Source organism: Mchenga conophoros, linkage group LG20 (genome assembly GCF_057382185.1).
Source record: "Mchenga conophoros isolate Kocher_MC1m ecotype Shallow Benthic linkage group LG20, M_conophoros_male_GT1.1, whole genome shotgun sequence".
Classification (NCBI taxonomy): Eukaryota; Metazoa; Chordata; class Actinopteri; order Cichliformes; family Cichlidae; genus Mchenga; species Mchenga conophoros.
In genome coordinates this window covers 36,131,890-36,157,330 of record NC_140545.1, presented here as the reverse complement: position 1 = coordinate 36,157,330, position 25,441 = coordinate 36,131,890, and the positions used below count along the sequence as shown (strand labels likewise).

At 42.1% G+C, this 25,441-nt stretch overlaps 2 protein-coding genes across 2 annotated transcripts in view; both read left to right on the top strand.

The window, feature by feature from the left end:
• Nucleotides 1–6,475: 6,475 nt before the first annotated feature.
• Nucleotides 6,476–16,643, top strand: LOC146551343 (L-rhamnose-binding lectin SML-like). The gene is made up of 12 exons (XM_085260582.1): nt 6,476–6,509; nt 10,305–10,337; nt 12,726–12,827; nt 14,003–14,096; nt 14,233–14,336; nt 14,426–14,470; nt 14,561–14,699; nt 14,789–14,892; nt 15,482–15,567; nt 15,692–15,826; nt 16,117–16,228; nt 16,401–16,643. Exons 1-12 carry the CDS (start codon nt 6,476–6,478, stop codon nt 16,466–16,468), a joined length of 1,056 nt encoding a protein of 351 aa, XP_085116708.1. The 3' UTR covers nt 16,469–16,643.
• Nucleotides 16,644–19,221: 2,578 nt separating this feature from the next.
• Nucleotides 19,222–25,441, top strand: part of LOC146551341 (uncharacterized) — a 29,598-nt gene continuing 23,378 nt past the window's right edge. The window contains exons 1-3 of the mRNA XM_085260579.1: nt 19,222–19,369; nt 19,833–19,865; nt 24,467–24,568. Coding sequence (XP_085116705.1) covers nt 19,336–19,369; nt 19,833–19,865; nt 24,467–24,568 — 169 coding nt within the window. The 5' untranslated portion in view covers nt 19,222–19,335. The remainder of the gene's footprint in view (nt 19,370–19,832; nt 19,866–24,466; nt 24,569–25,441) is intronic.

Below are 25,441 nucleotides of genomic sequence, written 5' to 3'. Positions count from 1 at the left end.
ATACTTAATTTACTTCTGCAATCTGGTAGAAGGTTCCGCATCTTCCGGGCAAGGACAGAGAGACTCAAGAGGAGCTTCTATCCCCAAGCCATCCGTGCCCTAAACACACACACCCGCCCTCTCACATCATCTATAATTGACTGAGTGTTATACTTGCATAACTATGCATGTGACAAATAATAAAGAACCTTGAAAGAACCTTGAACCTTGAACCTTGATACTTATCAGGGCTTCCTGGAGTTCACCTGGTGTCAGTGGTGAATCCAGTGCCATTGCTCGAGTGTCTAATAATTTTGGAAGAGTTATGTTGTCCAAAAACTGATCAATTTCTTTTTTAGATGGGTTTATTTGTGGTGAATACAACGTTTTATAGAAATCCCTGAAAATGTTGTTTATTTGTATCGGGTCATATATTGTGTTCCCAGATGGATCTTGAACAGCACATATAGTTGTTTTTTCTTTATTTATTTTTAGCTGGTTTGCTAGAAATTGACCGGATTTATTACCATGTTCATAATTTTGTAGGCGTAGTCTTTGTACTAAGAATTGTGTTTTTTTATCAATTATCTCATTTAATTCTAGTTTTGTTTTGCGTATTTTGTTCAATGTTTCCTGATCTTGGTGGGACGCGTAGGCTTCTTCTAGTGATTTGATGTTTTTTTCTAATTCCTGAATATTTTTGTTTCATTTTTCTTTTTATGTGATGAGAAAGAAATTATTTTACCTCTCATCACAGCTTTCCCTGCTTCCCATAGAACAGAAGCAGATATTCCGGGAGTGTCATTATAGTCTAAATATAGAGTCCATTCTTTTTTTTTTAAATATTTAATAAAGTCTTCATCTTTAAGTAGTGATATATTAGTGATATATTACGTTTTTACTTGGCGTAGTATTATTCTTGTGCATTAGTGTTAAAGATACAGGACCATGATCGCTGACAGCTATAGGGTGAATCTCAGTGTCTGAAATGTCGTTCAGCAGTGAGCTGCCGACCAAAAAATAATCCAGACGAGAGTAGGAGTGATGGACATGTGAGAAAAAAGTATATTCTTTACTGGTGGGGTGAAGGGAGCGCCATGCATCGCAAAGACCAAAGTCGCTCATATACTGTTTGATTATATTTGTGGACTGCCAATTACGCTGAGTTCCCGCTGTATTGAGCCTATCCATGTCTTCATTTAGTCCAAGGTTGAGGTAGCCTCCAAGAACAAGTGTGCCATCTAAGTGTTCAGAGAGTGCACTGAAAAAACCGTGAAAGAATGAGGGATCATCAACATTTGGACCATATATACTAACAATACATAGCTTTTTATCACGTATAGATAGTTTAATGATTAAGAATCTGCCCTCTGGATCTATAACTGTATCGAGTACTGTGAAATTTATATTTTTATGTATTAAAATTGCTGCTCCCCTTTGTCTAGAATTATAACAAGCTGAGAACACATTAGGAAACTCAGGTGTTTTAAGTTCATTCGAACCTCTAAGAGGTCTGTGGGTCTCTTGTAAAAGGACAACATCTGCCTGTAGTTTTTTGAGTTGGTTAAATATTTTTAACCTCCTTTCTCTGGAGCCAGCTCCATTTATATTCCATGTAATGAACCTTAGTGCACCCATAGATGTTTGTGTATAACTAGGGATGTATGCTGTGTGCGTCGCTTAGCCAGGTGGAGAGAGTACGTCACTTGTTCATAAATACAGAGAAAAAATGTTTGGCGAGATGCTTCCTGAGTCTGACTATGTGTATGCATAGTTACTAATATGAGTACACTTGGTTTAAGTGTGTGTATCCTATACGACTGTGTGTGCTGTCTGACTGATGTAAATGTGCTGCCGTTGAGCGCATGACTGTGCGTGATCGTGCTGTGCGTATGTGTCGAAATAAAGGATGTTGTTTGTGGATGAGTGTCGAAGCAGGTGATCGAAGCAGTGAAAGAAATAAAGAAAGAAACCAAAGACAAGGGCTAGCAGCATAAAAACAAGAGGGGGAAAAGAGAGAGAAAAACGAGAAGGAAGAAAAAAATGGAAACATTCCAATTAAATCACTGACGGAGAGTGACGGTGTTAATTCTGCTATGAATTCACACTTAAGATGCGATTTGATACCAGTAAGTTAAACAGATGTTAATGCAAGTTAGTGTGAGTGGATGGGGAAAGGGTGTAGCGGATTCCTATCTGGTGTGAAGTTAATACAGCCACGGAGTGATGTCGGGGTCGCGGTGGAGCTGTCCGTCCACGTACAGCCGGTCCACAGCGATGACAGTGCGGGAGCCCTTCTGGATTGTTACGTTCTTAGTCTAGGCGTGTCTTGAACGCAACAAAAAATTGGCCCACTCCCGCTCCACCAAAACAAGAACCCAAACAATAGTATCTTCTAAAATGCTAAGCAGCCATTTATTTGCTTCAGCAGTGAGCAGTGCCAAAAATAACAAACAAAACTCCCTGATGGTTCCTATGCTTTCCTACACAAAATGAAAACCAAACAAAAGACAATTCTCTTACCTAACTTTCTACATGAAAAACAGGAGAAAACTTAATCAACAAAAATGGCTTCTCATGCCTACTAGGCTGCTGCAGTGAACAATATATACAAGGTGAACAAAATACTCAATTGCTACTTTACAAATCTATTTACAGCTATTTACAAAACTAAGACACCAACACCCGACACACACACACACACACACACACACACACACACACACACACACACACACACACACACACACACACACACTTGCAACTCACTGGGCACAGTCACTCTATCAAAAAAACGAATCAAAAGCTCATGCTATTTGTTGGGTGGTGGAGGCTAGTGGAGAGGGGCAGGTGGCTGTCATCTGGTAGCTAAATACTGGAGGTGATTATCCAATTATCCAATCCAAGGACAGGAAGAGACTCCACCCAACTACTCAGAAGGCACGCCCAGGTGTCCAACTCCTAAAAGAGAAAGGGGACAAAACCCACAGCCATCCTCTGGTGGGAGGAGTCACGCATAAAACAAAACACTGACAACATTGGATCGTAACAGGATGAAGCCGCGTAAGATTGGGAAGAGGACCCTGCGTCGTTCCAGGATCTCTTTGGGGAACTGGTCGTTCACGCTGAAGTCCGTTCCTTTTAATTCCCTGCCGCGGCTTTTCACGTGTTCCTTTTGTTTGAAGTGAACCAAATTTGGCCACGATAGGACGTGGTCTCCCGGTCGCAGCCCGCATGGGGCCGAGGCGATGTACCCTATCGAAGACGATGTTCTTCACCGTGTCCTCCGGCAGCTTCGGGTGGGTTTTGATGAAGCTTTTTACCGTGGTCTCCGCATCCTCTCCAGCGGCTTCTGGAATACCAGAAAATACCAGATTATCACGCATGCTACGAGCTTGTAGATCGATAACTGTTTCTTTTATTTTTTTATTTTCTCTATTGAGCTGGGTAACATTTTCTGTGAGACATTTCACCGACTCCCTTAGCGTGGCATTTTCAGCAGCGAGCGTTTCCACCTGCTGCTGGCTGAACTCCAGGGATTCTCGCAAGCATTTAAATTCCCAGTGAAGAATCTCCACCAAGGACAGCCTTGCATCGAAACTGGACAATCATTTGTCGATTGACTCCAGTATGTCGACAATATCTTTGCCGGCTGGCCGGGGGAATCTGCCGGGCGTTGTCTTTTCGACGACGGCGTTTCAGATTTGGCCGGGGAAGCTGCACTCTGGGCCTTCTTCATTACGAGATCCTGGCAGCACTGATCAATGTAATCTTGGAGAGCCTCTAAACTCTCCCCGTTGTTCTCCAGAGTGTTGGAGATGATTTAGACAAATGTTGTTGTTATAAGACAATTGATAAGTGTATTTGGTAATACTGAAGCTTAAATGAATTTGTTCAAATCTAAACTACCATTCGCTTTAATTTTCCGCCAAAATCTCCGGCGTCTGACGTCAGTTACAACATGAGTCGCTTACCTTGTCCGTCACTTCCGTCACTTACCTGCCTGAGGAATGTAACTTCGATTGCTCTGTTGAGGGCGGGGCTCGATGGCGAACCTTTGGCTGCTCTGGTGGGGGGTTTATGGGGGACAAAAAGGGATTGGGCCAGGGGGTAGATGTGAGCCCAGCATAGACCAGCTCCATCATCTCATCAGTGAATTTCAATCAGTTTCACCCCTGACTTGTTAAAATTAAATCCATTTTCTTTAAACAGATGCCTGCGTTCCCAGTACACACCGCTGTGCACAGTGCATGCACACGCAAAGTCAGCTGATCTCATGGCACGAGTGGCGTACGATCAGCACCTCAGCTAACGATAACGGCACGCCGATTGCAGATGTCCTGTCACGTGCGGTGGGCGTGTGACCTTGGCCAAAGCCACTGCACTGCCACATTATGAAGTTGCCGAACAAACACACAGGGCCGGTCGCTGACATTTACTACTGTATGTTGTGATTCCTCATGGAGCCCAGCCTGTGCAGGATGGCTCTGCACAGGCTGGGCTCCATGAGGCTCCCTTTAAACAGCTCAGTTTAAACAGTGCTGCCATCTGTGCCTTCCCTGACAACAGCGGCCACAGCCATGACACGCCTCTGCTGTGGCCTGCAACAGATTGGCAGATTTTTTTTCATCAATTTAAAAAAAAAATATCTTGTATCAAGTGAAAAATCTGCCAATGCAACAAGTGAAAATTCTCCAGATCCAAGATGCACTGTCTAAAAACAAGTTCCTATATCTCACTGAATTGTTACTTTGTAGCTGATTGTGTCTTATTTTAAGTGTAATGAGATATTTTGACTAGAAATTAGACAAATATCCTTGGTAAGATTTTGAGTTTTTGCAGTGTGTAGTTCCTGGAGATCAGCAACATAAAGACATTCAGTTCTGACTTTCTGCTGCTGCTATTTTTGTAGCCACATTTTGCATTTTGTGTAAAACTTGGTGTGTGTGTTGCTGGTGTGCGTCACATTTACAAACCGCTCATTGTTTCGAATAGCATCCAGCAACCCAGAGAAACTCGATTCCTGGAATTTCCAGTAGTGTTTCATGCAAATCAGGCACGAGGAAGCAAAGTTCCCTTACTGTGGCAACACAATCCTGGCACTGTCCACCTGCTGTGTGAAGAACAGCAGCAGGGCTAAGAGCTGTACAGTGACGTTAGGATGGTCTCTGTACTGTCCTACAAAGGCTGAAGAGGCCAAAAGTAAAATGAAAGACCGGCAACATTTAAAATTTTAAAACCTAAAGATAGTATTTTCTTCTCTTATTAAACTATCATATTTTGATGGGCAGCACGGTGGCACGGTGGTTAGCTCTGTTGCCGCCCAGCAAGAAGGTCCTGAGTTCAATTCCACCATCAGGCCGGGGTCTTTCTGTGTGGAGTTTGCATGTTCTCCCCGTGTTTGTGTGGGTTCCCTCCGGGTACTCCGGCTTCCTCCCACCGTCCAAAGACATGCAGCTTGTGGGGATAGGTTAATTGGATAATCCAAATTGCCACTAGGTGTGAATGTGAGTGTGAATGGTTGTCTGTCTCTGTGTGTTGGCCCTGCGACAGACTGGCGACCTGTCCAGGGTGTACCCCGCCTCTCGCCCCATGACAGCTGGTCGCCCCCCGCGACCCTGAAAAGGATAAGCAGAAGCGAATGGATGTATGGATGTTTATTTCAGCTTGATACTCGATTCCCATCCATTCATTTCTTAACTACTTTTCTAATTCAGGATAAAGGGCAGATCTGGTCACAGCTGTCCCCAACTGAGCTGAGCTGCGCACCTATAATCTTTGTCCCACACGCCATCAGACTGTTTAACTCCTCTCTGGAGGGGAGAGGGAGGGGAAACAGGAGGACAAAGGAGGGGGGAACAACTAAGCTGTAGTGCCTCTTCACCTCACTGTGCAATACCTTTTGTGCAATACTTTTGTAAATAGTCAACAGTGCAATAGACTCAATACTTGAAATGTGCAATTCACTTGTATTTTTATTTTTTATTCCTATTTATTCTATTTATACCCTTCGTATATTTTATTTATATTGTCTCTGTATTTATATATGTGTGTGTGTGTGTGTGTGTGTGTGTGTGTGTGTGTGTGTGTGTGTGTGTGTGTGTATATAATATTCTGTAACTCTGTAACTTCGGTCGTTGCTGTGCTTTTTTGGAAATCGAATTTCCCAGAGGAACCCACCCGAGGGATTAATAAAGTTCTATCGATCTATCTATCTATCTATCTATCTATCTATCTATCTATCTATCTATCTATCTATCTATCTATCTATCTATCTATCTATCTATCTATCTATCTATCTATCTATCTATCTATCTATCTATCTATCTATCTATCTATCTATCTATCTATAAAGTAGGTTTGCTTCCTTGTTTGGTCTGTGGAGACATTCCCATTTTTCCATTGGCTACAGTTTTGCATACACAGTTTTATTCTGGACAGCAGCTGTTTGATCCTCCATCAGCTCAGCTCTTCACTGTAATCCAGATCTCCTAACATGATGCTCTGCTCCGGACTCAGCAGCACACTGTGTGAGTACAACACACTGATAATCCTTTATTTATACATGAAATCAGCTGCACATGTTCAGTCTAATCCTTTTCTAGCTTTCCACTGTGCTGTACTGTGACATGCTTTTCTTTCTGCTTTATTGGATCAGTTCATCTAACATCCTAAATACATGTTTGCATCACCTCAGCAGGACAGTTAGGCTTCACAGAGTCCTGAGAGCAATTCATGGCTGATCATTTACTAAGAACATGTTTACCACAACGTACATAATTATCTTGTAAATGTTAATCTACGACCAAGAATTACAGTAGCATTTTCCATTACAGCTTGTTAATAAAGTGACAAAGTAACGAGGTAGGAACAAAAATGTTATAATGTGGTAACTTTTGAGTTGTAATTATTCAAATAACAAAGTAAGAGCCCCTCCCAGATGGCCAAGCTTCTGACCCTATCTCTAAGGGAGAGGCCCTCCACCCTACGGGAAAGCGAATTTCCGCTGCTTGTATGCGTGATCTTGTTCTTTTGGTCACCATTCAAACTAGAAACGTAGATCAACCAAGGAAATTTAAAGCTTTTCTAAGCAGGGACAGAGGTACCAAATGCAAGGTCACTGAGGAAGAAACACTCAGTGCATCATGGTATGATGCACCAGCAGCCTACATGTATTTCAGGATAACTAAGGGAGGATTCAAGGCCACCATATCCAGCCTTAGCTATATCATCAGTAGTTCTTCTTGTTCTTCTTCAATTCAATTTAATTCAATTTATACAGTGCTGATAGGTTTGTAGCTTGAACCTATTCGCTGGAACGTTAAGACAATATAATTACACTGCAAGCAAGACACAAATAGGCAAAGTTCTTCATGTTACTCGTGCACGGGAGAGAACCGGACAACCGCTTGACTCCAGTTGGTCTCGTCCGTTCTCCCATACACTGTCCTTTTATTGAGGTTACATGAATATGCATAGGTTCATTAACATACGACGTCTACATACAAACAAAGAGTACCTTGTGTGTGTGTGTGTGTGTGTGTGTGTGTGTGTGTGTGTGTGTGTGTGTGTGTGTGTGTGTGTGTGTGTGTGGGGACTGCTGATCAAAGGGTCAAACATCCTTGGTCAGGAAGAGGGTAGCCTCCCCCTCACCCTAGATGGTTCATCCTAGATAACACGGTGAGGAAGTCCTGCAGTTCATCTAAACAAAGAGCACTTAGACTAGAACAGACGCAACTACGTTAATCCTACCATAAAATAATAAGACACGGTATGACCTCTCATGCTCCCAAAGTGCTGTCTAATACACACAAAGTTTGCAGACTATCAAGGATCAAAACCTCTACCAATCTACAACTAATTACAAAACTCTAAGCATATATAAGTAAATATTTCTAAGCATAAATGACAATCAACAATACAAATCTAACAAGTGCAAAATCACAACAACAGTCACCTCAGTGCCCTTTATAGTGTAATGTAGACCACCACACAATAATACAACAAGGGAACCTCCAACAATCACATGACCGCAGCATATGAGCAAGCATTTTGGCGACACTGGAAAGGAAGAAGTCACCTATTAACAGGAAGAAACCTACAGCAGAACCAGGCTCAGGTAGGGGCGGTGGCTAAGTGCTTTGTGAAGGATGGTGGTGAGGGCATTCTACCACCTACTTTGAGGAGGAAGAGCAGGTCTTCTGGTAATTGGAACTTCAAGTTGCTCTCTGATGCATCAGTCTGTGAACATTTGTGAATGTTAGATAGAAAGCACTGACATAGGAAAAGCATAGAAAAATGTGCTTGTATGAATGGGTGAATGAGGTAAGTTGTATTAAAGTGCTTTGAGTGGTCAGTTAGAGTAGAATAGTACTACATAAGAACCAGTCCAGTCCACAGAGGATGGTAAATGGCTAATGATTTGCCTTGTAAGCAAATTGGCAGTGTTCAACAGAGGGTGGTAGGTATTCGTCACTGTGCTGACTGCCGATGCGAGGGCTATAGGTCTGTAAATGTTGATTGTGTCCGTAGGTGCTGTATACAATTATACTCAATTGTATATAGCATTTGTATTCTATTTTATTCGATTGTATATAGCATTTTATTCTGTTCTATTGTGTACAGTTGTGTACAGTATCTATTGATGTCTTATTCCAGTGTTTTTCTTTTTTTCTATTTTTCCATGTAATTTTGCACTGTCCACTGCTGTAACAAAACAAATTTTCCACATCTTATCTTATCTTTAGTCTTTGGTAACTATGGCTACCGTCAGCTCACAGGGTAGATCAAAGGGCCTCCACTGTCTTTAATTCTGCAGTTATGGCACTAGCCCTAGTGCACAGAGTCCATTGCCGTTTTCCTTGCTCAAGTCTTTGTTGGAGTCCTGGGTCCTTGTCCTTGGATCTGGTGTTGGTGGGGAAATGGATGGAAGCGAGGGTTAGCGTTGTTGTTTCCAAAGCTTGAAGCGATAGCCAGCTTTGAATCCCTGCTTTTGTTTCCCCTGAGTTACTTGTTGTTCCTGACAATAACAAATGGAGCACATGGTGGTCTGATAATCTCAGGTGATATATTATGGGTCTATTTCAAAGTAAAGTCCGGGTTTAGACTGAGGCCAGTGTTGATCAGTTCTTGATGACAGAAGGTTATCAGTGCATTGCAGGAAGACACAACGAGGCATAAAAATCACAAAAAGATGCACATTGGTAAGGAACATTGTGCGCTGTATATGTCGATTCAGTTGTTGTGCTTTTCTCTGTCTTATTCTGAGATCTTTACTTTATGATATAAAGTGTTATTTGGTACTCAAAGGAGCTTGCAAAGAAAAGCGTCTGGACTTCTTTAAGTTGCTTGAAGACGTTTCACCTCTCATCCGAGAAGCTTCTTCAGTTCTAAGGTCAAATGGTGGAGAGTCCCAGATATAAACCTAGTGGTAGTGACCCCCCACAGAGGGACAAAAGGACCCCCTGATGATCCTCTAATCGCCTGAGCCAAGGTGTGAAACTGGGTGTGGGTCACAATCAGCCAGAGTTTCGGGTGTGTTCATTGTGAAACCTGGCCCCACCTTATCATGCGAATTCCTGAGGTCAGATGGCCCAGGATGTGAGTGGGCGTTAAGGCGTCTGGGAAGGGATCTCAAAACTGGATTATAGATGGCAGAGAGTTGGTGTCGTAAACCCCGCCTCTGTTCAAAGATGGTCGCTCACAGTGGACATAGATGGCTTCTTTCACTCCTCTTTCAAACCATCTGTCCTCTCTGTCCAAAATGTGAACATTGGCATCCTCGAAAGAGTGACCTTTGACCTTAAGATGCAGATGGACTGCTGAGTCTTGTCCTGTGGAGGTGGCTCTTCTGTGTTGTGCCATGTGCTTGTGAAGTGGCTGTTTGGTCTCTCCAATGTAGAGGTCTGGGCATTCCTCGCTGCACTGTACAGCATACACCACATTGTTAAGTCTGTGTTTTGGAGTTTTGTCTTTCGGGTGAACCAGTTTCTGTCTGAGCGTGTTGCTGGGTCTGAAATACACTGGGATGTCGTGCTTGGAGAAAACTCTCCTGAGTTTCTCTGATACACCGGCTACATAGGGGATGACAATGTTGTTGCGTCTGTCCTTCTTATCCTCCCTCGCTGGTGTCTGATCTTCTTTTCTGTGCCTCTTTGCTGACTTTAAGAACGCCCATTTAGGATAACACATGTTTTGAGTGCTTCCTTTACATGTGTGTGTTCCTTCTTATTTGGTACTATTTAAATGAAGCTGAAATTAAGTTGAATAAATCCTCTGTATTCAACACACAGTCCAATACTGATGTTTCTGTCTGTGTCTTTCAGTGCTGGGAGCAGCGTATTTACTCATGACTTCAGGTAAAAGTTGTAGTGTTTGCTCATAATTCACAGATACTTAATGTTATGGTCCTGGGTCGTTTCGACCCAGCGTTTTTAGTTCTCATGTTTTGTCTTGATGCATTGTCAATCATCCAGGTAAGTAAATCTCCAAAAGTTGATTCTGTTCATCTGGACGTAGCGTTTTGTGGGAGAAACGTTTCGTCATCATCCAGGTGACGTCTTCAGTCTCAGCTGACTGCATGTTTCAATCTTATAAACAGGACATTTGCATAATGACTGAAACCAGCCCACTGAAGGAACAATGGGCTGGGAGGTCAGTTCCTTCATCATTAATATGCAAATTCTCATGACCATTGATCAACAACCACTGATCAAAACCCACTGATCAAAGACCACTGATCTTGATCAATGGTCATGAGTCCCATTCACAGAGAGTTAGGGAATGGCTGCAATCACAGCATTGTAAGATGGTGACAGATGTACCCTTAGGGGTAAGAAACTAAGAAAGAAACTAAACATGCACAGGAGGCAAACACACAGCATAAAGAGGATACGACACTGACACAGAGAAACACAGGGCTTAAATACACTGGGAAGTATTCTGGGAATGGGCAACAGGAGGGAGACACAGCTGGGAGAAATTAGACTAACGAGACAGGGTAGAAGCAAAACAGAAACACTGACATCAGACAGGAACATGAACCTTCAAAGTAAAACAGGAAACAAGACACACGTTACTAGGACAGACTCAACAGAGTGAGACAGACTAGACACTGAACTAAACCTGCAATAATAACAAAATACAACCAGAACATTAATCATAATACAGAAACATACCAGAATTGAAACACAGAGTCATCATAAAAATCAACAAAGCACCAGAGAAACATGAAAGACAATCCAGCTTTCAAAAATAAACCAAAACATAAGAAACTCAAAATGCTGGGTCAAAATGACCCAGAACTGTTACTTTTATCGAGGAACGGGACTGTGGCACAACTCCTACATACTACTTGGGCTGTTTACTCTATAAATCAGCTGATCGCCTTGATGCTGGCTCATCGCTCAGACCCACAGATGTACCAGCTGAAATCTGGAGGAAAACACATCGGAGATGCAGAGGTGGAGGACAGAAAAGGAGAAGGAAAGAAGCTGTGAGAGAGCGGTGGCTCGAATTGAGGAGAAGGTACTAACCGTGTCTGCCATCTATCATAATGGGCGCTACTCGTTCTTTATCAAATAAAAATTAGGAGCTGACAGTGCATGTAAGCAGTTAGAGGGAATACCGGGAGTGCATCATGGATGCACCAGGATATTCATGACTACAACGTATCTGTGGAAGGCTTCTGACTGTTCAGGCGGACACGGATAGCACTGGGAGCAGTATGCGGAAAAGAGGTGGGCTTGCTGTTTATGTTAACAACCGGTGGTGTTACCCTGCCCACTTAATAATCAAAGAAAAGATTTGCTGCCCGGAAATTAAACTGTGTGCTGTTGGACTCAGGCCGTATTGTTTGCCCAGGGAATTTACCCATGTGATCCTGGTGGCTGTCTATGTTTCTTCCTCTGCTAACCCCACCGCTGCATGTGACACTATCCACTCTGCCATAGTCCGGCTACAGACTCAGCACCCAAGTGCCTCCATGGTGATCTCTGGTGACTTCAACCATGTGTCATGTTTCGGCTGTGTGCAGGCTGGATGAGAACCCAATCGCAAACTCACGGAGGCAGGAATGAACTCAAACTTCACAGCTTTATTGCTGGAGAGGAAAAGCATACAAACTAAACTGGGAAACTATAACGTAATAGACGGAGAAACACACGGCCATGAATGAGGGAGACGCAGACATAAATACACAGAGGGTTAACAAGGGAAAGGGAGAGCACACGGGGAACACAGGTGACACTGATAATCATAACAAGACAAGGCAGGAGTAAACGCAACACTGACGGGAGACTGTCAAAGTAAAACAGGAAGTACACAGAGGTTCAGACAGGAGGAGAGAGAGTCAAGTTATTTTTCCTTCCAATAGTGTTAACATGCTACACAGGTCACGAACAAGATTTTTTTAAATTTCCATTGTAAGTGGGCTAAAGCAGTTAATTAAAAGTAGTCGCTCAGTGGGAGACTGAGATTATTCTGTACAACTCCTCCATTTAATACCACGTAAACACTGCAATAGTTTTGCAGACACTCTTTCTTACTCTGTAATGTGGCAGTTAATTTGTTGATATTTATTAATAATCATATCTGTCAACCCTGAGTATTTATTACTTGGTGACTTGTATATATTGTGCTGTTCCTCATATCCTAACATATATTGATAGTCTAGTTTGTTTTTGTTAATGCTGCTGTACTGGAAAATATGTATAAAATTATATTTATGCATTCAGTTTTTATTACAGGGTTTACCAGAGCCCAGCTCTCTTTACCTTCCAATGTGATGGCCATATCCACAGGGAGAGTGATCACCTTTAACGTCCCCAGTGTCCTACAGCTGAGCTGTGGTAAGAAGGGTGTAGTTTGTACGTTAAAGCTGGATGTAAAGTCAGGTCCATAAGAATATGCCCAGTGACTTGTTTTTGCTCCCGTACATCACCACAGTGGATCTTAAATTGGACAGTCAGGATGTGACTGAAGTGCAGACTCTCAGCTTCAAATCATGAAGTTTAATAAAAGAATTATATTCAAACTTTCGCGTGATGTTTGGGTCAAATCTGACCAACACTGATAAATATTGTGCTTTGCATTTGATTGCCTCAAGGCCTTATGACATCCTCCACACTGTGCACTTGAACTTATAAAAGTGATGATTATTTGTTTCAATGAAATTTTAATGTTTTGTTACATCTGTGATGTTCCCGCTCAAAGGTGACCATCTTCCACGCGGGTGGCCTTGAATGAGGAGGGAGAGTCACAACACATCTTGTTATCTAAGAGACAATTTTGTTATTCCCCTCAGTTGATCATCCAGCTGGCGCCAGGGGGGCTGCATGAGATGAAGATGGTAGTTGTTTTGGTCAATGCGAACAAACTGCTTCCAATTTTACAGCTGGTCTAATGGCCATCATTGGTCACCAGGTCTCTTCTCGTTGTTCTTCTTCAAGATGTTATCTATATTGCGTTAAAAAAAACACAGTCTGAGTACTCACAGCCCTGCCCATCGTCCATCATGTCGGCCAGCTTTGTGGGATTTTGAACAGCTGTAGCTGCTTCTTGTTCTTTGATAAGCTGAGCCGGCTCCAATCAGCCACAACTCTGTTACCGTGGTTCCAAATTGGTAGATGTCGTTCAGTGTCCTCCATCAAGAGTGTCACCAGACACACGACGCAACCGACCATCGAGTATCCGACAGCAAACGTCTCTGCAGGACAATCAGGCTCTCCCAAGCCCAGGAGGGTGGGATCAAATCCATAATTCTTCTTTATGTTTCAGAGAACAAGTCTTTGAGACTCTCTTAAGGTTAGAGAATATCCAAGACTATACAAAGGACATGAGAAGCCAAGCAGGAAAGATAAGGGAGAGGGAGAAAGTGTGACCGCCTCCATCAAGAGCCAAGAGCAGAAGCATTTTGGATCTGACTGACACTTCTGAGTCTGTAAAGTGAAGCCAAAGTGTCTTAAACCTGCGTTATTGATATTAACATTTCATTTTTCCTTTTGTCTCATTGTGTGTGTAACAGGCAGTGGAGTGATGATTGTGCAGTCAGTTTTGTACAGATGTGCAGATAAAGAAATCTGCTCTCGGCTTCACGATCTGGACTTCATCAAGAAAAGGTGAACACTGTCGGATAGTTTAACTGCTTTGATTACAATAAAAAGCACCAGCAGCTCAAATGAAAGCAGCAGATATTAGAAACCATGAACTGATCACTTCAACAAACCTAGAAATTTGTTTTTTGTGTCCCTGCAGCTGTGACTTGAAGGAAGTGTGTGAAATAAATACAAACATGGTCCGTACCTGTGATCCCAGCGTCTGCACCTACCTGGACATCACCTTCACCTGCGTCCCTGCAAGTCTGTTACATCTGTGATTATCAGCTAACAATCAGTCACATCTGTACATGAATCATTACAGTTTCTAATGTGATGCGTTTCTTTGTCAGTCCACAGTGTAACATGTCAAGAATCTCAGGCGAACCTTCAGTGTGGTCAGATTTATTTTTCTCATTTATTGTAACTTTAGTGGATTCATTTGATAGAACTACAAACATGGTTACAGTTCATGAACTCTTCCTCAGGTGAAGGACAGGTTATAGTCGTCTCCTGGGCGAATTATGGTCGCCGTGACAACACCACATGCTCTCATGGTCGTCCTGTCTCTCAGATCCAAAATGTTCACTGTTCGAGTCCCAGTAGTGCAGAATATGTAACTAACAGGTACAGATGCTGACTCTCTTTCCATCTTCTCTCAGATGACACGGCGTACTTCAGTCCTCTGCTGACTCACCTTTGACCTGCATTCACAGGTGTAACTGGCAGAACAACTGTACTGTTGGAGCATCAAACACAGTGTTTGGAGACCCCTGTGGCGGCACCTACAAGTACCTGGAGGTGGTTTATGACTGTCAGGGTAAGAACTTTAAACTTCATGACTCTGTGAATTCAATTATACGTACAGATAATTATTAATCATTATTAAAGAATTCATATTTCTGTTATAAAGAAGTCACTGAAATTATCAGACATGAAAACGTTTTCAGTTCTTTTGCAGATCCTGAGTGAACGGATTGAAATCACAGCTTTCAGAAAGTTCTTGAGAATAAATCAGAATCAATTCCGTATTAATCAGATTTAATTGCTCATAAATTACACTTGAACTGCTGCTTGTGTCACACTAAATAATCACTGCTGCTGTAGTCAGTCAGTTAAAGAACCAGCAGCTAGAATGAGAGGACTGGATACTTCTCTTTGACGTGGACTCAGATGCTGATTCATTAGGAGCAAAGATAAAGCACGTCTATAAAACATTTTCCGTTCTCAACTTCATGTGTTTGTGTATTATACTGTCGGCAAGGTCAGTCTCTCAATTGCCCCTCGGGGATCAATAAAGTTTTCTGAATCTGAATGTTGGATTCTTACGCATTGCTTTTATGTTGAACAACATGTTAACATATAATTTCATGTACCTTTGCTCTACTAACTTTACAATCATGCTGCAGCTCCTTCCTGCCCTGCTGGTTGGACTTGGTTTGGAGGTCGCTGTTTCATCTTTAAAAGCAGCTTGAAGACCTGGACTGATGCTGAGGTACATCAGGAAATAACAGCAGCTGTCGCTGCATCACTGATGACATAAAGACTTTCTGTCTTTGACTTATTTTAAATGCATTCTCACACTTTTCATCTTCTGTGCACCTCATCTTCCTCCTCAGAGTTCCTGTCAGACACTCGGTGGACATCTGGCCTCATACCACAGCACAGCTGAGCACACCTTCATCAGAGAGCTCACTCGCACAGCAGCAGGGTCGTATACACCAGCTTGGGTTGGAGGCAACGACAGAGAGACTGTAAGTGTTTCACAGATAAAGAGGATGAGCTGCAGCTGTTTCTGATATTTCATATGTTTCTCTTCATATTCATCAGTTTGATTCAAAGGTCAACATGTGACAGACTGATTAATCAGGACTTTGTTCCTGGAGACAGATGTTGCTGTTGACTTGACTTTTCTTTTCATTTTTTACCTGCACAAACAAAATGAACCTTCGTTGTGTTCGAGTGGTGTAAGAGGTCTCATGTCTGCACTCTCAGCATAGATGCATCAAAGTACATCAGAACAAACTGAACTTTATTCTTCCAGGAAACTGTGTGGAAGTGGAGTGATGGTTCCCAGTTTGACTTCACAAACTGGGGTAATGGACAACCTGACAACTCTGGAGGAGATCAAGATTGTATGGAGATAAACCGTGGAGGTACAAACTGAAAGTGGGCCTGTTGATGAAATGTGTTTGGTTTTTATATTGACTGAAGTCATGTGATCTTAGGTCTTTATAAGAACTGTGTTTGTTCTTTTTACATTAGAGAAGAAGAAAACATTTACAGCACAGACCTCTGATTTTATTTCTTTGTTTTGATTCTTTACAGGACGAGATTTTGTCAACGACTCAGGATGTAACTCACAGAGAGGGTTTGTTTGTGTCAGAGGTCCATAACTGCTCCTTCGTGTCCTGACACGTCTGACATGATGATGTCACAGCCTCACTGCTGATGTCACTTCCAGCAGGATGTCAAGCCTCGATGACATCACTGCTGGATTCTGTTGATAAATATGATTTCATATCACAATAAACAGGAAAATAAATTCAATAAAATTTAAAGGAACTGAAATGTTGACCTGAAAGTGAGTCATTCATGCTTCAAATCATCATCTGATCATTTTAATAAACCTCAAAATGCTTTCTGTCTCCCTGCAGCTGTGATGGAAAAACCTGTGTGACATAAATACACCATCAGTACTTCTGATGCTGGGATCTCATCACCTGATGCTGATAACGCAGTTATGTTTAAATCTGAAGAAAAGAATAAGCTTAATCATATTTGTGTAAAATTATATATTTATCTTTTTTTTGCAACTTTACCAGCTTTACTTATAAAGCACTTTAACACAAAACCAGAGATCACAAAGTGCTGCACATATACAACAACAGATTAAATGAATGGACTGTCATACCTGTAACACTCTGCCTGTTGCCTTCACATTAAATGATTTTTTGAATAATAATTTTAAAAATATTTCTTCACGTCATTATGCAAATAGAGGTGACATGGGCCGCGAGATTGAGACACGTCATTAGAGCCTCTTCATGTGTGTTTGGTTTGGGTTTCCACCAGCTTGGAATTACCAGAAATAGAGAGAGCGTAGCCGAACATATGAAACAGGAAAAGACCGCCATGTAATCCATTTATTTCAACAAAGTAGCTGTAATCTGAATACCACCTTTATAAACAGTAACTGCACTTAGTGGACCTTTGTTCCTCACTATCTGTTCTGACACTTTGCTGCGGATCTGAAAATGGTGACTGTCACCTGACGGTTTCACTACCAATCGGGGGCGATCGTGGCTCAAGAGTTGGGAGTTCGCCTTGTAATTGGAAGGTTGCCGGTTCGAGCCCCGGCTCGGACAGTCTCGGTCGTTGTGTCAGAGGGCCCGGTGGCGCCAGTGTCTGGCAGCCTCGCCTCTGTCAGTGTGCCCCAGGGTGGCTGTGGCTACAATGTAGCATCACCAGTGTGTGAATGGGTGATGGCTTTGGCGCTTTGGGGTCCTTAGGGACGAGTAAAATACAAACACAGGCCATTTACCATTACTGGGCACCCTATTCTAGTCTCAACAACAGCACTTCAGTAAGTTTCCACTACAAGATGGTTCCCTCTTATCTACTGCTCTACAGGCAAACATGGGCGAGAGTCTATTCAGCGCTGTGTCCATGGAACACTACGCCACATGATTATATGGCAGGTTTGAGTAATATGAGATTAATATAAGGCACAGTAATAAAGCACTTCAGGTAAGCTCATTCTAACAACATGGAAACAGGAGCAGTGCAAAGAGAAGAGAAGTGATCGCATATACAGTATAGTTGGGCTGCTGCCAGCTTCTTCACTCACTGTGTTTATACGCCTCTCTGCACTTAATTATTAGTTGTGATTATTCATCTCTGGCTCCACACGTGTCCTTGTCCTGTGTTCCTCCCCTCGGCATCAACAGGTCGTTATGTCTGCCCCTCCCTGAGCCTGGAGAGTTCTTCCTATTTAAAGGGAGTTCTTCCTTCCCACTGTCACCAAGTGCTTGTTCTTAGGGGGTCGTCTGATTGTTGGGGTTTCTCTGTATTATTGTAGGTTCTTTACTTCACAGTGTAAAGCACCTCGAGGTGTCATGGAGCGCTATAAATAAAACTGAACAGTTACATGGTTGGGGTCAAGACATTTGTCCCAGAAAGGCCACTCTTTCAGAAATCCATTTACATCTCAGATGTTGAAAAACTGTTTATCAAATCTGTTTTCAGAAGACATATTAGAGTCCTTCATGGTGAGCTTGAACAACACTCAAACACAGGTGTGATGGCTTTTTCAGTTTCAGGTTTCCTGGATGATGATTTGGGTGTTTATGAAGGTCCTGTTCTGTCTGTGCTCCAAACCTTTTGCATGATGCTGTCGCTGCTGCACAATGACATGTTGTGTTTATCAGGAACTAATTCAGCAGTCAGTAGAAAGACTTCTTTCTAAATACTCTGAATGTTTTTGAAGCTCATTTTTAGTTTCTGGTGTTTTCCCATGAATCCACTTCCTCTGTGGTCTCTGAACAGAGAGACGTGTGGAGATGTTTCATGCAAAGCAGAATATTTTCCAGTCAAATGTGTTCTCAGCTGTGCTCCTGCCTGTCTGTTACATTCATATCATGGACCTGTGTGTTTTATAGTAACATCCAGTGAATCATTAAATAGCCGTCATAAATACCTGCTGTACCACCCCATTTAAACCACTGTAAACACTGGTGTGTTGAACACCCACAGCTGTTGCTGCATGTGTGTCTGTGTCGTCCACTTGGTCTCCGTCCTCTTTGTTCCCTCTTTAGGACGCTGTTGACGAACAGGGGAGTGTCACTTTCTCTCTGAGCTGATCAGGCTCTTTGAACTGTTCTGTGCTCTTCATTTAAATCCAGACGTGATCACATTTTCAAACTGTAGCTCCTAAACTTTGGAACAACATGTTTGCAATCATTTACATCATGTTAACACAATCATTTGTATTAAATGTTAAAATAAATGTAATCTACCATTAATCGTGTTTAAAATGATGATCCGAGCCCCTCCCAGCTGTCACTGGGTCAGCTGATCCAGGCTTATATAACTTTTAATGTAAAGTAGTTTTATTTCCTGCTGCAGCTGAGAAGGAACAGATCCTGCTTTTCCATTGGCTGTGCTTTGCATGTACATCACAGGTGTTACTGAAACAGAGTGAATCCAGCAGCTCTGTGTTTGATCCTCCATCAGCTCTTCACTGTAATCCAGATCTCCTAACATGATGCTCTGCTCCGGACTCAGCAGCACACTGTGTGAGTACAACACACTGATAATCCTTTATTTATACATGAAATCAGCTGCACATGTTCAGTCTAATCCTTTTCTAGCTTTCCACTGTGCTGTACTGTGACATGCTTTTCTTTCTGCTTTATTGGATCAGTTCATCTAACATCCTAAATACATGTTTGCATCACCTCAGCAGGACAGTTAGGCTTCACAGAGTCCTGAGAGCAATTCATGGCTGATCATTTACTTTGAAGAGTTGAAGTCAAACTGTCAACACAAATAAGTTTATTGACAAAAGTTGGAAAGATGAAGAGAATAAATGTGTCATTGAAATCTGCTGTTTAGAAAGAGTTTCCAAAGAATCCAGGTGTGAATGAAAGCAGCAGCTTTCTCCTGTTTGCTTTTCATTTCTGTTTCATGTTTTGAGGTGAATTCAACTTGATATCAGACACACAGTCTGACACTGAGCTTTCTTTCTGTCTCTTTCAGTGCTGGCAGCAACCTGTTCACTCATCACTTCAGGTAAATGCTGTTTTACTGCTTCTTATATTTCTCAGCCTTGCTGTTAACTTTATACTTCCATCATGCTAATCATTGAACCTGAGCTCTTCTTCTGCTTGTGCAACTACTGAACAACCTTCACATATCACTAGTTTTTATTTCTCTCCACCAGAGAGGTTTTTATAAAGCAAAAACAACTTTTCCAGGCTGGTGATCTTTTATATCAGAGGAGCCATGTCCTCTCCAGCTTGCGAGTTATCTAGATGCACGTTTGAGCGACAGCAAGGAGTCAAGTCCTTCCTCTGATTTGAGGTTTTCTTTTGAGAGATGCTACAGTGTCTACAGTCGTACACAGTGAAGACGTAATATTATTAACAAGATGATCGACCTCTGTTGGAGCAGCGTTCAGATTGCTGCTCTGCTCTGTGTTGGTACAGGGCATTGAAGATGATAACAGTGGGTGGATTATATTCTTAAACTTAGTTACAGCGCTTTCAGAAAGACATCTACTGTGATAAAGTCTACTCTCCACTGCTGTGTAAATGTAAATGTTATCAGGAAATGATCAGACAGCAGAGGGTTTTCAGGAAACTCTGTTACGTGTTCAGTTTCTTTGCCATATGTTAACACAAGATCTAGAGTGTGATTAAAGTGGGTTCTTTTACAGTTTGACAGAAGCCCACTGAGTCTAATATTGTCACGGCACTGAGTCTGGTGACCCCGTGTTTGTGTTTTTGGTTGAAGTTAAACTCTTTGAATTATGGTTTCCTGTTTGTATATTATTTGTAGTTCCTGGTTTCTAGGTGTCTGTTCTGTTTCTGTGCCTCCTCCATGTTCTTGATGAACGTTTAATTCTGTTCTCCGTGTGTTGTATGTGTAGTCTTATTTTTCTCTCTTGCCTGTGTCCCACATCTTGGTACTTTTGTTTCTGTGTTTCTTGTTGTCTCTGTTCCAGAGTCTGTCGTGTTTCCACGTCTCTGTCTAGTCTGCGTCTTTGTGGATGCCTCGTACTTCCTGTTTTACTTTGACAGTCTGTGTCCTATGTCAGTGTGTTCTGCTTTGCTTCCTTTATCTCTTTATTTCAGATTAGTCCCGGCTGTGCTTCCCTCCTTCTTTCCATTCCCTCGTTACTCCCTGGTGTATTTAAGCCCTGTGTTTTCCTCTGTCTGTTGTTGTCTTACACCCTCTGTGTTTCCAGCCATTTTCTAGTCACAGTTCCTGGTTTGTTTTCTCTTTTCTAGTTAAGGTTTGTATTTGAAGTGAGTAAAGCTGCCTCTTTTAGTTAACCCTTTTGCTTATGAGTCCTGCTTTTTGGTCCAACATGCTGCCTGCCACACAGCAAATCCATGACCTATAATGTAGTGATGGGCAGATGAAGCCTCATGAAGCACTGAAGCTTTTCATCCAATTGGTTCACCCCAGCGCAAAGCTTCTTGAAGCTTCATTTGCTCTAGCAGGACACCTACTGGACGTAAAAATAATAGCTGGCATGAATTTGAAGAGTGTGGCCTTTTGCACACAGCCTGTAAATGTCAACAACAAAAGGAGTGTGTAAAACATGTATATTGTAGTGATGGCAGTATACTGTGTATATTTATACTGGCAGTATGGGAAATGATTATTTGGAAATGCTTGAAATGGAAATGATCATTTACTGTGAGGTGAGGTGTGGTTGGGGTGTGGACAGTGGTTGTGCTTTTGTAACGTTGAGGTATGGACAGCTACACACTGAGGCTTTGAGCCTCAGTCCTGCCTGTTCACATTTTATTCTGTAAAAACTAAATTTTCACTGCTTTTATGACCTTTTTAGTGGGGAGAACATAGCTAGGATTTAATGATTTAACAAATCTTTTGAATCCTTTGTCCTCCACAATGCTAAATGGCTGGGAGTCCTCAATCACCATGCTGACCAGGTCTTCATCTATTGGAGATTGTCTTTATTGTCTTTCCTCAGGAGAACAAAGCACAAATATAAATATCACACACGTAACTTATTACAGTTGTATAATATTGTTATATCATTTAGTAACATTACTGCATGCTATATTATCATGGCATTTGATGGCTCACCTGGTCTTGCTCCACAATCGGTGTTCCTCTTACTCTCATGCAAAGCTCTGTAGTGCCTAAGCATGGATGAGGTGTTGTTGTTATATCCCAGCTCCCTGGCACATAGCAAACACTTCACCTTGTACAAAAGTACAGACAGCTTAACATAGGTTTTATTGCACCATCAGTGTTATGAAAATACATCTTCTGTAGAAATTTACATACCTTGTTGGGAGGAATAAGATCAAAATGTTCCCACACAGGGGAGGACATCCTCCTCTTCTTAGCTGGCTCCATTCTCTCCTGACTTTCTCTCCTCACTCTCATAAACCTCCAAACTGTCTCCAAACTCTCACTAACAACTCTCCATCAAACACCCACATTTTGAATGAAGTCTGAGGGTTTATATCTGTCATAGCTCGCGGCAAAGTTCAAACCACTTCATGAACCAGTCACGTGGTACAGCCGGGCAGCGAGGCTTCGGACGTCATCATTTTCAGCTCCTCCCATAAATGAAGCAAGCCTCGATACGCGCATCGCGGAAACGCCCCCTCCATTACTCGACACACGCTTCGAAGCCTCGATACATAACGTCACATCACTACTATAATGGACCAAATGCATTGTGAGCACTAAATCAGAACCAGTTAAATGAAAACTGGAAAATGTAACATAACAAATAAAAACCCCACATGTTCTCAATAAATCAACAGGTTAACACATAAGAATGTTTTTATTTCAAAGTTTAAGTTTAAAATAAAAAAATATTTATATTCACGTGTATCATGTTGATAACAGCAATGTTATTTGTAAATAAAAATATATATATTACATCTTTTAATCATGTAAATTCCCTGCTCCTGTCATAGACGTGCACATGATGTCCAAAAAAATTACCAAGTCCAAAGTTCAAATGTTAAACGTCATATTGACGTCCAGGTTGGGTCATGGTTGGACGTCCAAATTGTAGATTAAGTTCAGATGATGGACCGGCAGACCAAATATTGAGAAGATCTTAACATCTATCCAACGTTCAATGTTTAGTGAATGTGCTTTAGCAAAAAGGAAAGTTTGAAGCCTGATCTTGAAAGTAGAGATAGTGTCTGTCTCCTGAATCCAAACTGGAAGCTGGTTCCACAGAAGAGGGGCCTGAAAACTGAAGGCTCTGCCTCCCATTCTACTTTTAAATACTCTAGGAACAACAAGTAGGCCTGCAGAGCGAGAGCCAAGTGCTCTAATAGGGTGATATGGTACTACAAGGTCATTAAGATCAGATGGGGCCTGATTATTTAAGACCTTGTATGTGAGGAGCAGGATTTTGAATTCTGGATTTAACAGGAAGCCAAAACAGGAGAAATCTGCTCTCTCTTTCTAGTCCCTGTCAGGACTCTTGCTGCAGCATTTTGGATCAGCTGAAGGCTTTTCAGGGAGTTTTTAGGACTTCCTGATAATAATGAATTACAGTCGTCCAGCCTGGAAGTAATAAATGCATGAACTAGTTTTTCAGCGTCACTCTGAGACAGGATATTTCTAACTTTAGAGATGTTGCACAAATGGAAGAACGCAGTCTTACATATTTGTTTAATATGTGTTATGAGCGGCTGTGTGCAGACAGGAATAGGACCCAAGGTGCAGACTCCGGAGACAGATGTGAACTCAAAACAGCTTTAATGTTAAACTCAAATATAACATAACGGGGGGAAAAATCAAAATAAACTTACACCAGAGGACTGACAGAACACACAGCTAGAAAAACAGTAGATCACGACACAGACAGAGAAACACAAGGCTTAAATACACAGAGGGAGCAATCAGGGAATGGGTAACAGGAGGGAAACACAGCTGGGGCAAATCAGGCCTAACGAGACCAGGGGAAGCGAAACCAGATACATTAACCTCAGACAAGGACCTTCAAAATAAAACAGGAAACATGACACAGTCTGAACTAAAGACACAGACTCGCAGGCACTGCAACAGAGGGAACAGAGACGTGGGACCAGGGCAGACACACTGGACACGGGGATATAGCATCTAAGGATACACAGAGACGCCAACTAGACAAGGGGATACAGCTGACAGGGGAGACAGAGCAACTAGAGAAGACAGACATAAACCATAAGACAGAACTCAAAGAAACCAAAGACTAGAAATTCTAAATAATATAATAAACTCAAAAACCCCGGGTCAACGACCCAGGCATCCTAACAATATGTGCGTTGAAGGACGTGTCCTGGTCAAAAATGACTCCAAGGTTCCTCACAGCGTTACTGGAGGCCGAGGTAATGCCATCCAGAGTAAGAATCTGCTTAGAGACCATATTTGAATAAACTTACAGCTCAATGCAGTTTCTGTGTTTCTGTAATCTTTTACTGACTTTAATCACTTAAAAAAAATGCACACAGCGTGTTCCTGCCTGTTAGCAGTTAAACAGCTACGTTAGCTAACCAAATAGCCTTTTCACTACATCATCAAACCTTTTGAGAAAAAAAGACGGCCGGCCTTCTCTGTGTTACTTTTACATTTCCCTCCATTGCTTTACCCTCATATTACGTTTTTTAATATTTTGATTTCAGGCTTTATCAGAGCACAACTTCCCGTTCCTCCTGCTGTGACGGCCATATCCAGAGGAAGAGTGATCACCTTTAGCAGCCTCAGTGTTCAACGCCTGAGCTGTGGTAAGATGGAAAATAGTCTCCAAAAACCAGCAGCCTAAGCAGAGAAGCCCAGACCTCCTCCTCCCCAGCCAGCTCCTTTAGCTTGTCTGGGGGACACCAAAGCGTTACCAGGCCAGCTGAGAGTTAATAAAATTACATTTACTAAATAATAAAGTGTTTAAAACATTAATACCTAAAAAGAGATAAACGTGTGCAAGTTGCTACAGATTAGTCAATAAACAGCAGCAGCCTGGACAAAGCTGTTTCTCTAATGCTGTTAGAGAAACAGTCTAAGGCAGCTTCCTTAAGTAAAACAAACACGGAGACAGTCTTGAATCAACAATCGTCTCGAGATATTTATAGGGTTGCACATATTCCACCTTAATGTTTGTGGCATCAGACATGTTGGGAGCTTTTCTGAAGTCCACAGTTGGTTCCTTGGTTTTTGATATGTTGAGGTTACAGATTGTTCAATAACAGCTCCATGGTTGGTTTTCTTGCCCCTCAAAAAACTCACGTTTGCTCAAAGCTGCCTCACAGACTTTTTCTGCTTGTGTGTCAGGTGGGTAGTTAGCACGGAGGCTTGTGTGACATGCACTGAAGTGTGTCTCCACTGTGTCACTTTCTCGTCGCCACAGTCGTCCCACAAGTGAGACACGCTCACATTTCTTTAGCCGTTGTAGCAAAGAGCTCTGCCTCCCACTCACTGTGAAAACAGAACATTTTTCTGCCATGTTTTTCTGTCGGGGTAAAAACTGCATCTAGATCCTCCTTCGGGCTGCGCCTGCTTTCTTATCTCAGTGGAGAAAAATGGCAGTTTATCTTCATGATGCTGAACTTTGACCTCAGACAGGTCTGAGTGCATACACAGAAAATCAGTTTTACCATTCAAAT

What these genes read in the sequence shown, in the direction of transcription:
- LOC146551343 (XM_085260582.1), top strand. Translation starts at nt 6,476, where the DNA reads ATGATGCTCTGCTCCGGACTCAGCAGCACACTGT. An exon ending in TGTCCTACAGCTGAGCTGTG is followed by an intron (nt 12,828 to 14,002) that starts GTAAGAAGGGTG and finishes TGTGTGTAACAG; the next exon opens with GCAGTGGAGTGATGATTGTG. An exon ending in CTTCACCTGCGTCCCTGCAA is followed by an intron (nt 14,337 to 14,425) that starts GTCTGTTACATC and finishes TTTCTTTGTCAG; the next exon opens with TCCACAGTGTAACATGTCAA.